Here is a 16,642-nt window from a genome sequence, read left to right on the forward strand (position 1 = left end):
TTATAGAGGGCTGTGATGGATGCGAAAGTGCCCACAACTTAAAAGCTTGTTGATTGGCTGAGGGAGAAGTCAATGTTCGGAGTTAAGCACCAAACACTAGGTGTCCAGTACAAACACTGAATTTTACAGTTCATGTTTGCTGAACGTTATTTATGGTATGTGTGTCAGTATGCAGCCACCCAGTGGTTACAATTTGAATTACAGCTAGTTAAGAGTTTTGTTAGCATGTACCATTGTAGAACATTACATACCGACAGAGGGCATACAATGCTCCTCTGAAACATTTAACATGCGGACAATGAACTCCAACAAGAGGACTTGAACTCTAGTTCCACCTATTGGAAGTAGAAATTGTAAAAGTCAAGATCAGCCTTGCCACATGACTTAGGATTAACGCCAAACCAGACACTCTACATGCAGACAAATGTTTCAGGGGGTTTGCCCCTCATCAGTGCAAAGTAAGAGGTCTAATTTAGCTGATCTCCATCCAGTCAGACTCACCGGCCTATAGTTGCCAGGGGAAGAAGGTGGACCCAGGCAACTATAGGCCGGTGAGTCTGACTTCTATACCAGGAAAGATCTTTGAACAAATTATTAAACAACATGTATGTCAATACCTGGATAAGAATGAAGTGATTAAACAGAGTCAGCATGGGTTTCTAACTAATAAGTCATGTCAGACTAACTTAATTTCCTTCTATGACGGTATCACTGATTGGGTGGATCAAGGAAATGCTGTAGATATAGTATATCTTGACTTCAGCAAAGCATTTGACAAAGTCTCTCATACAATCCTTATTGAAAAAATGACTAAGTATGGAATGGACAAGGCAACTGTTAGGTGGATTCATAACTGGCTTAGTGATCGGACCCAAAGAGTGGTCGTAAATGGCTGCACATCCAGTTGGAAGAATGTCTCAAGTGGGGTACCACAGGGCTCTGTCCTGGGCCCTGTATTGTTCAACATCTTTATCAACGATTTAGATGAAGGAATTGAGGGTAAACTGATTAAATTTGCTGATGACACAAAGCTAGGAGGGATAGCTAATACTAGAGAAGAGAGAGAGAGGATTCAAAAAGATTTAAATAAACTGGAGAAGTGGGCAGCAACTAACAGAATGGTTTTTAACAGGGAGAAATGCAAAGTACTACATCTGGGCAATAAAAATGAAAAAAGCATATATAGAATGGGAGGAATAGGGCTAAGTGACAGCACATGTGAAAAAGACTTGGGTATACTAATAGATCACAGACTGAATATGAGTCAACAGTGTGATGCAGCAGCAAAAAAGGCAAATGCAATTCTAGGATGTATTAACAGAAGCATACAGTCTAGATCACGTGAAGTCATTATTTCCCTCTACTCCTCTTTGGTCAGACCTCATCTGGAATATTGTGTCCAGTTTTGGGCACCACATTTTAAAAAAGACATCAACAAACTGGAGCAAGTTCAGAAAAGAGCGACCAGAATGGTGACCGGTCTGCAAACCCTGTCTTATGAGGAAAGGTTGCAGGATTTGGGAATGTTTAGTTTGCAAAAGAGAAGACTGAGAGGAGACTTAATAGCTGTCTACAAATATCTAAAGGGCTGTCACATTGTAGAAGGATCAACTTTATTCTCATTTGCACAAGGAAAGACTAGAAGCAATGGGATGAAACTGAATGGGAAGAGACACAGATTAGATATTAGAAAAAACTTTTTGACAGTTAGAGTGATCAATGAGTGGAACAGGCTGCCACGAGAAGTGGTGAGTTCTCCTTCAATGGAAGTCTTCAAACAGAGGCTGGACAGACATCTGACTGGGATGATTTAGCGAATCCTGCTTTGAGCAGGGGGTTGGACCAGATGGCCCAGGAGGTCCCTTCCAACTCTACGATTCTATGATTCTATGATTCTATGATAGGGGCCTCTCATCCAGCCAAATTAGACTTTTTGCTTTGCAATGGTCAGCGGCAAAGACCCAGAAACTTGTGTTTGCAAATAGACTGTCTGGTTTGGCTTATATCCTAAGTTCTATAGCAAGGCTCGATAAAGTGTTGATATTCACTAAGGATTGCTTGCCCCAATAGGTGGCGATAGAGTTCAAGTAGTCTTCCTCTCTGAAGAGGCTATTTGCATAATTAGCAAGTACCATAAGTTATTGGATAGAAATAGGAGTTCTTAATTAAATTCTCAGAAAGGTAAGGGTGGACTGTATATTTTTAATATAATCTGATAAACGAAAGAGGGTCCACTTGCAATATTTTTGCCATTACATTTTACCAATGAGATTTTAATGCTGGAAAAAGAATTTGTCGTGTATTTCGCCTGAGGCTATAGAGCTGATATGGTAGTGGGCAGCTGCTGATAGAAAGTGATTTAAATTAAGGGAACACATTGGAAGGCAATTTGACAGGCACAGGAGAGATTTATACTTTTTTTTTTGAGTTTCAACATTTAATCTATTAGTTCTGTCAGAATAAAATATTTCAGAATTTCTTTCCTGCAAAATATTGAGCAAGATCCTGTGGTTTGGTGCAGAAGTAATGGAAATTAAAATATGTAAGCCTTTACTAGATATAAAGATGTTGCTCAGCAAATTCTTGCTGTCGTTAATATATTCTGGTATTTGGAAAGCATTAATGTCATTCAGCAATGTGATTATTTTACACCTGCAAGGGACATTTTTCATTATTTTCCAAAATAGTCCATGTTCTTTCATATTGCCAATCCTTTCAAAACTGAGCGTAGTAAATTATGGTGTGAATGAATTAGGTCTAGTTCCTCTCTTAGAAAAAGGTATTAAAGGAAAAACATAGTGACTAAATAAGCAGCAAGAAGTGTGGCACAATGGGGGTTACAAGCATAGAACCACATGGAATTAATTCTCTTTTCACCCAAAGCTAAAAAAATGTCTCGGGTAGATCTTAGAAAAATATAAGTTGTGGAGTATACTGTAAATGTAAAGCAAAAATTAGACTTTTTTGGAGAGTGGTTAGGTGCAGAATGTGTTTTTTCACTATTATTTTAGGTTTGTAGTCACTGGAGCTGTAAGATTGGAAGGGAATGGTAGTCTGTAAGATGGCAGTCCAACTTCTTTAGGGGCAAAACAGAATCACGCAGAGATACACATCATAACCATCACGGTTTATAGGTACAAAGTAGTTATATGTAGTTACAGGGAACAGTTGTATACAGGATACTGCCACAAGTCGGCTTTGAGTCTACTTGTAGTTGGAACACTTAAAAGGAACCTATCACATTGAAAATTGTGTAAATTTTCAGGCAGGATGTGATAGAACAGGAGGAGCAGTTAAGAATGAGAGACGTTTTTATTGAAAAAGTTTCAGGAAAGTTGCATTTTTTTCATTGAACTCTCTGGTGTTTGTACACATCTGAGTCCAGTGGGCAGTGCTATTCAATTATTGACAGTCTTCTCTGTATGACTATACATGGAGAGATAGCTGTCAATCACACAGTAGGACCGCTTGCTGGACACATATGTATGCAAACATTTGTCTACAAATTCTGCTGAACCTTTTCCAATAAACACAACAATCAGCTGTAGAGTCCAGGTCACCATAATGTTGTTTTTGCAGTAAGTCTTGATCAGGTCATCCCCTCCATCATTGAGGCGTGAACTTCTTACTTAGACACAGTTTTTTTAGTTACTCTCCCCAATTCACTGACTGGGTGCTTCTTTTTGCTATCAGTGTGTCAAGAGTGGGAGAAGAGGGTTGCATTGACAATCCAACACAATGGGCAGCACTTTGAACACATTTTATAAGTGGTCATAAACGTGTAAATAACTCATGAAAGAATAAAGTTACGTTAAAACCAAGCACACCATTGTTTTTCTTGTGAAATTCTCAATAAGTTTTGTGTCCCGTTGAAAAAAATAAAGTTGGATCTAAAATGGCCAACTTCAAAATGGCCGCCCATCTTGAAAAGTTTCCCCCCTCCCATATACTAATGTGCCACAAACAGGAAGTTGATATCACCAACCATTCCTATTTTATTTAGGTGTATCCATATAAATGGCCCACCCTGTATTATATTACTCTTAGTTAAGTGAAGTGATTAGTCTAGAGATTGTAAGCATAGAGATTGGACACGAGCGTTGCCAATCAAAGGTAGTTGGATGAGGATCGATGCCTCATGAGGCTTTGAAATCTCTTTTCTCCAGAGGGCCCCAACAGCTGTGAAATAGAGAAGTCACCCTTGGACACCAAAATTTGGGACAACAAACATAATGCTCTTTTTATTACATGCCACAGAACTATGATGCTCTTTTATTATACTATATTTCCTTAATTTTACTACCAGCTTTGAGAAAACCGGATCTTAGCAGAACCAGAGAAGCTGATTTTGGAAATGAGGAACGTTGTTTGGCTTTTGGGATGAAATTCAGCAATGCCAATGGGGATCAATTTCACAACTCTAATGATGTTAGTGATTGGGATATTGACATAACTATGGGAAACTACAAGGTCTACTTATAAACGTGATCAGAAACAGTTCCCGTGAGCTTCTGACAAGATTAACATTATAAGTTCACTTAAAACCCTTTTTCTATAGTAAATCATTTTCTGTGCCTCTACACTATACAGACCCTCAATTCTCTATTTACTGATAAGTTCTAAACCGATATGTTCTGTATGTGGTCGGGAATTTCATGCAAAAAATTCAAGAAAAGCATATGGGACAAGATCATTTTAAATCTCTTCATTAGGTCAATTGTTCCATACATTACTCAGATGCCTTGAGTTAATTTCCATCTAGAGGAATAAGTATTTATTGGCATGTGAAGTAGCTATCTATGTAGTTGTTGATTCATTTTGAAGAGTCATTATGGTGAAGATAATCAATTTTTACTTCTAATTATCATACTCAGCAATCACACTCCTTCCAAAAATAGTGTGTGGTATCACAGGAGGCTTCAGAGAGCACTTCAACACTTCAGCTCATCAGTGTCCCAGTTTTCAGGAATGATGGATCTGTTTCACAATTTCAGCTTACTATGTTGGATTAATATTAAGAGATAATCTAATCATCTTTAAGGGGTTGTCCATTCAAGATAAGGTATCACCTATCCTAGTTATGGTGATATCTTATAGAGAGGTCGATCTGCTGAGACTAGTACCAACTGGCAGAACAAGAAACTTTTATCCTCATTAGTATAGAGCAGCAGTGTACGTAGCACCGCTCCATCCATTCTCTATGGGGCGGCTTCAAAATGTTGAGTAAAGCGATTAGCATTTCCTTTGGCAATGAAAGGAATATCGGTCGGGCATGAGTACTGCCGCTCCTTTCTAATGGGGAATGGGATAGTAGTTTCCCGTTCTGCCAATAATTGGTGAGGATCTCCAACTATCTTAAAGTTATCACCAATCCTGTGGTTAGGCAGTAACTTATCTTCAAAGGAGAACACTTGTAAGAGGAGCTTCTTAATTTTTTTCTTTTCTCAAATATGGCCATTTCTTTTTTCGTTGTTTTTGTTTCTTTGATGGCAAACACTATAAACTGGTAGGTTGCAATATTATATATTTCTGAATTGTATCTTAATGTATCCTGCTATTAAAAACTTGCAACATCCATTCATGCTCTATGGGACTGCCAAAGGACTATACTTGGCTTTTTCCAGCAGTCAAGTGTCGAATGAATGGAACAGCAGTGTGGGCAGAAGTAGAAATGACAGCTTGATTTAATTGTATGTTGCGTTACTTACTATACGCCATGTACATAAGTTCATATAAATACTTCAAAGGGTTCAAGGCTTTATCCAAAGAACAGAGGTTGTCACCCATCAGAGGTGTTAGCGTCTTAATACTGGGACCCACATGGTCATGAGAATGGGAAACAAGAGTCTCTCCATCTTAATGATGCAGCAGTCAAGTATGTCCACTGCTGTTCATTTCAAAATCTGTGGGACTGCCAGAGAAAGACAGTCATGGATTTTCTAGTGTTTTGGTCCCCAGCAATCAGCAAATTATCACCTAAATATTAGGAATTGAGAGTCCTCAGTGGTTGATACCTTTTAATGGCTAACTGAAAAGATGGTGACACATTGCAAGTTTTCGAGACTACTCAGGTCTCTTCATCAGGTATATAGACTAATACAACATCTGAAGAATCACATATTTATACACAAGACAGCACAGAAATAACGCAATAGATAAGACAAGTGATGTGAAGCAGAATTGTCATTATGGGAGGAGTGTGAAAGTTTTATTGTCCAATGATTGGGGTCTGGTACTGTGTTTTGATGCTCCCAGAAGGTCTGAGGAGCAAATTTCTTATTTGATGTGAAAAGACATAAATACATGCGACACATTTATTCCTGCATTGAGTGTGTCAAAGGTTGTCATAAATGTATACTCCCTGACCCTCCTGTCTCTCTGAGACTCGAAGTTACCTTTTAAAACAAGTAATTTAATGTCTATCGTGCTATGACCTGGGATACAAAAATGTTTTGCCACAGGTAGATCCATTCTTTTTTCTCTTATTATGTGGTGGTGAGAATTCGTCCTTGTTCTCAGTTTTTGCCCGGTCTCCCCCACATACAGACCCCCAGTTGGACATTTAGTACAAATAATTAAGTACACCACATTAGATGTGATGCAACTGAAAGTACCTGGGATCTTGTAGTCCTGATGTGAGTTATTTATCCATTGCGTTATTTCTGTGCTGTTTTGTGCATAAATATGTGACTCTTCAGATGTTGTATTAGTCAGTGTCTGCTGAAGAGACCTGCGTAGTCTCGAAAACTTGCAATGTGTTACCATCTTTCCAGTTAGCCATTAAAAGGTATCAATCACTGAGGACTCTCAATTCTGAATATTTTTCTATCTACTGGCTAACACGGTACAAAGATATATATCTTTCCTGCACCTAAATATTAGTAATTTGAAAACTTTGTTATTTGGAATAACCCAAGGGTTTAGCCAGCTTGTCGCAATGATGGTTTTGAATTTGTATTAGAAAAAATTTCATAGTCTTCCGTTTATCTTTTATTTTAGTTTGATATAGTGTCAGTTGTTCGAAAATAGCTACAAGGTCTACAAGATGTATGACGGAGTAAAAAGCTAAAATACTGTGGATGATCTTCATGGTAAAGGGGTATCTCAAGTTTGGAAACTATGCCCTACACTTAACATGGATATGTTCCCGATCGCTGGGATCCAACCACTGGGAACCCCACCTGTCCAGAAAACCCGGGACTATAAAGAGCCAAAAGTGAATGGAGCTGTGGTGATCACTCACACTGCTTATTCAGTCATGGGAGTGGATGTGGCCAGCACAGGGCCAGGCAATATCCAGTGGTCCCATCAAGAATGAAAGGATCGTAGTTTGTATAATCGACCACCGCTCCATTCACATATGGCACTTCAAAGCTCTGGCTCTTGGGATCGGTGGAAGTCCCAGCCATTGGGAAGTTATTCCCTATTTCATTGGATATCTTCGAAACTTAAGAATACCCCTTTAAATTTATGACAATGAAATATGATTCCCTAATAAAATATTTAGCATTTTCCAGTATTTCTTGACTTGGGTTTCTAGAAGACATTTTTTTAAAATTGCTGACCCTTTACTAATACTAAGTAAAAACATAAAGTAAAATAAAGTTACGTTGTTTTAGGTACTGGAGATATAATGAAGAAATGAGAGTTATGGACCCTGGTTATCCCAAATCAATTACCATATGGAAAGGGATACCAGAATCACCAGAAGGAGCATTTGTTGACAAAGAGAATGGTATGTAAAACACTGAGTAGGTTTATATTGATTGTTACATGTCATCGGAATGGATAAACATAATCGGATCATATTAACCAATGATCTATGGAAAACACCATAGTCCTTCATTATACAACCTAATTCTGAGCATCCAATGGAGTAAAGGGAACGATCACGTTCTGAACATTTCCTACAGGACATTAGACTGTATCCTCCAGGAACAATGTGGGAGAGATTACATATGTTTGTCTTTAATTTAATTTAAAGGCAGTGCAAATGTTTTTGGATATACAGTCATATGTAAAAGTTTGGGCACCCCTATTAATGTTAACCTTTTTTCTTTATAACAATTTTGGTTTTTGCAACAGCTATTTCAGTTTCATATATCTAATAACTGATGGACTCAGTTATATTTCTAGATTCAAATGAGGTTTATTGTACTAACAGAAAATGTGCAATCTGCATTTAAACAAAATTTGACCGGTGCAAAAGTATGGGCACCCTTATCATTTTCTTGATTTGAACACTCCTAACTACTTTTTACTGACTTCCTGAAGCACTAAATTGGTTTTGTAACCTCATTGAGCTTTGAACTTCATAGCCAGGTGTATCAAATCATGAGAAAAGGTATTTAAAGTGGCCACTTGCAAGTAGTTCTCCTATTTGATTCTCCTATAAAGAGTGGCATCATGGGCTCCTCAAATCAACTCTCAAATGATCTGAAAACAAAGATTATTCAACATAGCTTTTCAGGGGAAGGATACAAAAAGTTGTCTCAGTGATTTAACCTGTCAGTTTCCACTGTGAGGAACATAGTTAGGAAATGGAAGAACACAGGTACAGTTCTTGTTAAGCCCAGAAGTGGCAGGCCAAGAAAAATATCAGAAAGGCAGAGAAGAAGAATGGTGAGAACAGTCAAGGACAATCCACAGACCACCTCCAAAGACCTGCAGCATCATCTTGCTGCAGATGGTGTCACTGTGCATCGGTCAACAATACAGCGCATGGATAACGCCTTTTTGTATGACCAAACAACTCAATCTTTGTTTCATCAGTCCACAGGACCTTCTTCCAAAATGTAACTGGCTTGTCCAAATGTGCTTTTGCATACCTCAGGCGACTCTGTTTGTGGCGTGCTTGCAGAAACGGCTTCTTTCGCATCACTCTCCCATACAGCTTCTCCTTGTGCAAAGTGCGCTGTATTGTTGACCGATGCACAGTGACACCATCTGCAGCAAGATGATGCTGCAGGTCTTTGGAGGTGGTCTGTGGATTGTCCTTGACTGTTCTCACCATTCTTCTTCTCTGCCTTTCTGATATTTTTCTTGGCCTGCCACTTCTGGGCTTAACAAGAACTGTACCTGTGTTCTTCCATTTCCTTATTATGTTCCTCACAGTGGAAACTGACAGGTTAAATCTCTGAGACAACTTTTTGTATCCTTCCCCTGAAAAGCTATGTTGAATAATCTTTGTTTTCAGATCATTTGAGAGTTGTTTTGAGGAGCCCATGATGCCACTCTTCATAGGAGAATCTAATAGGAGAACTACTTGCAAGTGGCCACTTTAAATACCTTTTCTCATGATTTGATACACCTGGCTATGAAGTTCAAAGCTTAATGAGAATACAAAACCAATTTAGTGCTTCAGGAAGTCAGTAAAAAGTAGTTAGGCGTGTTCAAATCAAGAAAATGATAAGGGTGCCCATACTTTTGCACCGGTCAAATTTTGTTTAAATGCAGATTGCACATTTTCTGTTAGTACAATAAACCTCATTTGAATCCAGAAATATAACTGAGTCCATCAGTTATTAGATATATGAAACTGAAATAGCTGTTGCAAAAACCAAAATTGTTATAAAGAAAAAAGGTTAACATTAATAGGGGTGCCCAAACTTTTACATATGACTGTAGAACATGTTCTGTTTGTTGCTGCCTGAAGACGGCAATGTCCAGCTATTGTAATTTCACTCTTAGACTAATGATAATAATATTAATGGTAGCAACCACCACTCTTATACAGTGCTTGTTCCTGTGATATAGCTAATATATTTTTGCAACCATCTAGAAAGTTTACTTTATACTAGACCTTTTTGCAGTGGGAAAATTACATAAAACCCATGCATTACCTTGTCCCGGTTTTAGGTTACATGGCTTTAATTTTCATGGGAAAGCAAGTTACAACAGACTTTTCTTGTGTTCAAAAAACAGCCCTGTAGATGAAGTATTCTATGATTCTAAAAGCAAATGAGAATACATTTAAAAAAGTAGTTTTTTCTTCATTTCCTTTCACTCCTCTTCCTCTCTAAACTCTTTCCGCTTTTCCTTTGCTTGGTTGCCTTTCCTTTCCCTTCATTCCTTTCCCGACCCCTTATTCCCTGCACTGTAAAAATCCTCTAATAAAAAGAATTTTATAATAAACAATGTTGTTTTTAATATCTTTTCAGGCTTCACTTACTTCTATAAAGGCAAAGATTACTGGAAATTTCACAACCAGAGATTGAAAGTAGAACCTGGATACCCACGGTCAATTCTTAAAGATTACATGGGATGTGAGACTACAGTTGACCGAGACAAAGATCGAACCAGTAGTCAAGATGATGTAGACATTGTCATGAAGCTAGACAACACAGCCAGCACTGTGAAAGCCATAGCTATTGTAATCCCCTGTATCCTGGCCCTGTGCCTCCTTGTTTTGGTTTACACCGTCTTTCAATTCAAAAGGAAAGGAACACCCCGCCACATACTGTACTGTAAACGCTCTATGCAAGAGTGGGTGTGATGTAGGGCTTCTTATTGTAGAAATTTGAGGTTACTTGAGGTGAAACATCAGAGCTATTATGCTGTTCCCTAGCTTGACACAGACATCTGTGGGCCAGGGTGATATGGCTGATCTTTAAAATCCGAGAGGTTTTGTGTCCTGCACTTGAGTGGGGATTCAATCATCCTGGGAGCTTCAATGAAATACAGTTTCTGCCAATCCTCCAGTTTTTGTATTTCTTTGTCATTCAGTTTTAGCCCTTACCTCGACACTCTGGAGGCAGACTTTGTGTCCAGAAGTAACAACGAGGAGGTAGAAAAAAAAAAATCCTGAAAAAATAAAATTTTGCTTTCAAATTTACCATAGTATCGAATACTGCAGATTCTCTTCAAAACGTTTTATGCTGCAAGTTGAAAACATCAAACTAACCCGAAGAATCACCCATAATGAACCTTCGACAGAGTGTGAAGACCCAAAACAGCTTTGTTTCCAAAGAGGATTGTTTCTCTGTCTGCTATGGCTAGATCCCCACAACTGATCTTGTGGGAGAACAACGTGGTGTGGGACCTTGAGACTGTTTGGACAGACTTTTTTTTTCCAGCAAACAAGGGGCCAAATTATCTGCAATACAGTAACAGCCTTAATGATACATTCATTTTGTGTTTTATACAACTTTTTCTGAGCTTTGTCCAAAATGTTTTGAACACATTTTTAGTCATTATATACTGAACAAAAAACTTCTTTACTTTATTTCATTTTATTTTTTTTTTTATTTTTTTTTGTCGTCATGATATTTGATCAACTGTCTAGGGCACTTAGTAGGTCTGACGGGAACACTCATTTGGAAGCTTCGCGGGAAGCAAAATGTCTCCGAAGTGTACTGCTATAATCTGCGGCAAGATGGCAGTCCTGTTGTGAAGGAAATTGCACCAAGTATTATGACTTGTGTAACCCTTTGAGCACTATTGTATCAAGGAGTGCAAGGATATAAATGTGCAAAAGAATTACTGTAAAAATAGTTAACGACAATATACAGAACTGAGTATTTTGATTAAATAATTTCTGCTTTATCGTAGAGATATATCATGAAGGATAGGTAAAGGGAGGTAGGTTTGTAATAAAAGGTGGAAGGAAAGATGCAATGGAACACAATTGTTTGATTTGCCTTATGTGGTTCCATCTTGGCACAATACTAGGGGAAGATCGGAACATTTTGAACATCAAAATAAATTATCCTTTATTTGCATGTTTGCTATGGTTCTCAAAGGGTAAGGAGGTGATGGAACCGCAACGGAAGCATACAAGACTAGAGGTAGCACCAAAGCATTTTCTTGTCAATCGTATCGCTTTCATCACTCCATCTGATCTACAGTGTTAGGTTCTTTTTATTTTACTTTTTTGCTTTCCCTAGAGGAAAGTCAGTGAGTGACATTTCTATGGAAGTTATTACAACTGCATTTTGCAGTAGTATACTTTTACAGGCACTATGATATGAACACTTAATGATGGTATATTGAATGCAATTACAGTGTGGTCAGCTGGCTTCAAGTCAGCGTGTAGGAAACAGATTGTTTTCCAAGGAAGCAGTATGCCTTTATCCAAAATTGTGTCCAGTTGACTGTCATGACTTTGTCATTTTATAGAAAGCTTGCTGTGTAAAGGCACCATTCTTGCTCTTTGTGCCCTCTGACCTTTAGCGTATGTTTAATAAGAGAAACTTATACTTAAGATGTATGGTGAATGCGAGTTGAAAATGAATGACCATTTATAAATTAACTTTGTCTAGTAAATTTACAACACATAGGGTGTGTGCATATAATCACATTTCAATATAGCATATTTTTTTTATTCAAGAGTACTTGAATTTTTAAAGAAAATGTGTATACGACTAGGTGGAATAATTTGCACACAAATGTCTATGTGGGCATACAGTATATAGCACATTGTATCGCTGCCTCATCCCTGCAATGTTACTTACTGGAGATATACATATGGCAATGGAAACCTTCCTGCCCATTTCTTACACAATAAAATCCCCTCCTTTATCATTCAAACCATTCTAGAAGAGTATTACACATATTTCATGGTGAAATATGTAGAGCATGAAAGCTTATGGCAAGCATAGTTCAAATTAGGGGTTTTGACAGACCATCACTGTCCCAAAAAGTGTATGAAAAATTAGATCTTTTGCAAAAATTAGTTGATAAAGCTGTAGCTCATTTTATTGTTTTGATTTAAAACCCAATTAGTATTTCTTATTTTAAAGGGACCTCGTCAGGTTACCTGACTGTTCCCAAACATCTACAACAGTGATATAAGTGCAGATTTATATAATTTGATAAGGGTGCTGTCACATTGCGTTCAGGTACATGTTCGGTGGCCCCATCGGGGCTTACGTCTGAACCCCCTGCAAAACTGGATTCGGCCTCATGCGCCGACAGGGCCATAGACTGTAATGGTCCCAGGAGATCGAAAGTGCGCTCTGCCATGCATAATTTTTGGCCATGTACGCCTACTGGAATCAGATAATTAGACGTAGCAGACCGCATCTGAGTGTTCTCCTCCAGTAGGTGTACACACTTGAAAATGATGTACATCAGAGCGCATGTTCGCTCTGCTGGCACCATTATAGTCAATGGCCCCATCGGCGCATATGTTCGAATCCCATTTTGCGGGGGGTCAGTTGCAAATCCCGACAGGGCCACGGAACAGGTGTCTGAACACAATGTGAATGCACCCTAAGGTGTTTTATGTGCTTGCTAATGCTGCAGTGTTTAAGGAATGAATCTATCTTGAATTGTCACATATGCTATTGATGTTCTACCGGACCAGTCCTACTTTTTAAGCATATGTATTACTGCAGAATTTAAAACTTCATTCTTCAAACACTAGCACTTGAATGGTATATAAAAACTGTATTAGAATAAAGATATCTAAACACTTTGGTAATGGATGTAGACAGTCAAGAGTCCTGACAGGTTCCTATCAATATTTTGGTAGTTATGTACTTTAACCAGTTAAATGAAAAGGATTTTTTTCACAACAAACACTATTCATAGAATAGTGATATTAATGCCGATCTTTTGCTTTTCTGGCTAAGCAGCACTGCCGCCTCAGTTGCATAATCTAATTTTAGCGACTGTATGTATTGTCAATATAAAAAGTGTTGGGAGCAGAGTTGTCTCCTGGGAAAAGTAAAGGGGCGCCAGAGTTGATATTGATATGCTATTGAGATGGACTCTATGTTGGGTGAAAAATGTCCATTCATTTATAGTTTACCGTAAAAATGAGTCCTGTTACCTTTTTACATAAAACATTTTTAGCTTTTTCGGTATGGCGTTTTGTGTAAGCCCATCAATTGCTAACATGGTATGGAGTTGCATAGTAGATCATTTTAAACATTGCGTCTTCTATTTGCTCAGATTATGATCTATTGAAAGTAGTACAGTTATGATAAAAATATTTTGGGATATTGTCACGATAGAGAAAAAAATATATAAGTAAATAATTTATGATAAAATGGGTGATACTAAAGCAATACCAGGAAGATAGATGTAATTGTTGGGAACAATTTTCCAATCTCAAAATGCTGGGGTTTTTTTTTTTTTTTGCTTTTTTTTTAAACTGGCCTAAAAATCTTGGATACCCGCAAGTGGTGAGCAAGTATACTCGTTACTCGAGTTTTCCTGAGCATGAGTATTTGGATGTGTTCGGAGATTTAGTGTCTGTCGCCGTAGCTGCATGATTTGCGGCTGCTAGACAGCCTGAATACATGTGGGGATTTCCAAACAAATCATGCAGCTACAGCGACAAAAGCTAAATCTCCAAGCACATCCAAATACTCGGAGATCACCCAGGCAACGAGTATACTCGCTCATCACTAATACCCACTTTAAACATCTGGTATTGCTCAGCCATGAAAATAGATTGTACTAAGAGTGTTGAAAATCTGCCCTGAGTAATGGTATGATGATTGCAAAATTAGCAAAAATTCTACTAGAGTTTTTGGTGGAAATATAGCATTATCTTCTATCAGATTATATTAAGTTTTATCTTTTAGACCCTAACTTCTCTCAGTATAGTGTCAATAACTTACTGCCCCGTGTCAGAGTTATAAGTCCAGATATGTTAAAAATGAGGTGTTCCTTTCCAGGAACCCCACCCTGGCACTCTATTGTAGTCATATGTATCCCAGGTTTTAGGAGTTATTTGGGTACCATTGGCTCCATCAATATCACATTTGGCAACAGACAGTGGTGGTTTTTGTGGCGAGTTTAGGTTTTTGGCCCATGATTTACACATACTGTATTGCTTTGTGGGCGGGAAGGAGCTACAGATCATAATCTTTATCCTGGGTAACAGAAAGCCTAACATTGTCTCTGCTATAGTAATTTTTTTTTAGCTAAAGACCCCAATACACATTGATGTAAAATAAACTCCGATGATTTTGGAAGGAGTGGTCAACCATCAAATTTGATTGCAGCCTCCTAACATTCCCCCGACATCATCATTTGAGAAGGAACGGACATTTTGAATTTCGACACCCTATCTTTTGTTCACCCTGAAGTTAAGTCTCTGGCATCAGCACACCCCCTTTACCAATACAGAACACAAACAGTCCCACCTGATCCAAACATGTATTTGTATAGGTTATAGGCGGTCAAGAGAAATGGTTATCAGATAAACTATCTGAAGAGTATGGTAAGCGTAACAAACAGTACAAGGAAAGATGGCTGAGTGCTAATTCTGTAGCCTTTATAAGTCTATGCTTGAGGCTTTATTTCATCCCTAACTTTTTTTTATTTTTGAATACAATAAAGGCTTTATAAGTCTAATCAGTAAATTGATAATTAGTAATCTGAATGATCCGATTTAAGAAATTATTTTTTTAATAAAAGCTAAAATTAACCCTATGAATAAAGTTATCACTGAACAAAGTAAAAACATCTGTATTTTTTAGTTTTTAACATTAAATGTTAAGTCGAAACCGCCAAGTGAACTACATTCCAGAAGGGTCAGTATCTAATAATAAGGAAAAAAGTTGAAAAAAGTATCCTTACATACATGGTGAAAAATGAAATGGAAAGTTCCACTGTTACGGTATTTATTTTTTAATAAAATAACACCATCTAAAAATTTCCTGTATAATATTTTTTCTCACTTAGGGTCTGATAAAGTTTTCGATTTTGTTTTTAATGACAAACACAAAGCTCATTTGTGTGCAAATGCGAAGCTGAGTAACTGGTGCTAATGTGTATGGAGACTGTGAGCTATAACCGGGCAAACGTCTGTAGTGCTTAGACTGACTATTTACATGGAATATTGGAAATCAATGCATAAACAGTATGTTATTTGCATAAGTCGTATTTTAATACCGAAAGTCATTGCACAGAAAATAAAGTTAAAAAATTAAATTTATTTAAAAAAATGTTAAAAAAAAAAGTTACGTGATGCCCCATATTGCATCATCTTAAGACACATGGGTCATTAACTGTTTAATTATTATTAGTGATTTTATTTTATTGTATTGTATTCCATAATACAGAAACTTTTTGTTTTCCAAAAAAACTACAAACATGTTTACAAATCTTTATCACTGTGACTGCATTACTCTGAAAATTGGTGGCACAGGCTCCCGGCAGCTTAGATAGATTGCAAGCCTCTGTGCTTTCAAACAAGTGTTCTCCATGTCAGTCAAAGTGGTAAAGGCTGTGCAGTGATTAATTTCTATTTATTACTATTTATTTTAGGTTTCTCTTTAAGGAGGGCTGTTTGGGGATAGGGCAGGTTGTCTGCTGTAAGTGTCTTAAAGGGAAGGGATCATTGGCTTTTATACTATTGCATCTTCTGTAATTACCATTGTTTTATTGTGTTGTAATTAAAAGAAAAATAAAGCTGCAAATAAATAGCAGACAATATCATTTTCCAAGCTGATTTTACTCTTTTTTATATGTATTTTTTATGTGTATTTTTTTTTTAGTTCTTTTGCGTGAAAAACATCTTTTGGTCATGGACCTAATAAAGCTGTGGACATAGGGCACCTATGGCAGTGCATAAAATTTGTGTGACGAGACATGGCACTGTATGTAAGTAATTCAGCAATGATAAGGTCGGTTTCACACCTCCAGATATTTCCGGGGCCAGAAAAAAACGGTACCGGAGATGTCC

General features: G+C 37.6%; 1 protein-coding gene across 3 annotated transcripts in view; it reads left to right on the top strand.

The window, feature by feature from the left end:
- The window catches only part of MMP16 (matrix metallopeptidase 16), a 299,876-nt gene extending 283,481 nt beyond the window's left edge, over positions 1-16,395 (top strand). For all 3 annotated transcript variants that reach the window (XM_073550535.1, XM_073550536.1, XM_073550537.1), the window contains 2 exons: positions 7,620-7,735; positions 10,161-16,395. In XM_073550535.1, coding sequence (XP_073406636.1) covers positions 7,620-7,735; positions 10,161-10,495 — 451 coding nt within the window. In that variant the 3' untranslated portion in view covers positions 10,496-16,395. The remainder of the gene's footprint in view (positions 1-7,619; positions 7,736-10,160) is intronic.
- Positions 16,396-16,642: the final 247 nt, after the last annotated feature.

This window comes from Dendrobates tinctorius, unplaced genomic scaffold, assembly GCF_039654945.1.
Source record: "Dendrobates tinctorius isolate UK_male_01 unplaced genomic scaffold, ASM3965494v1 ptg000165l, whole genome shotgun sequence".
NCBI lineage: Eukaryota > Metazoa > Chordata > Amphibia > Anura > Dendrobatidae > Dendrobates > Dendrobates tinctorius.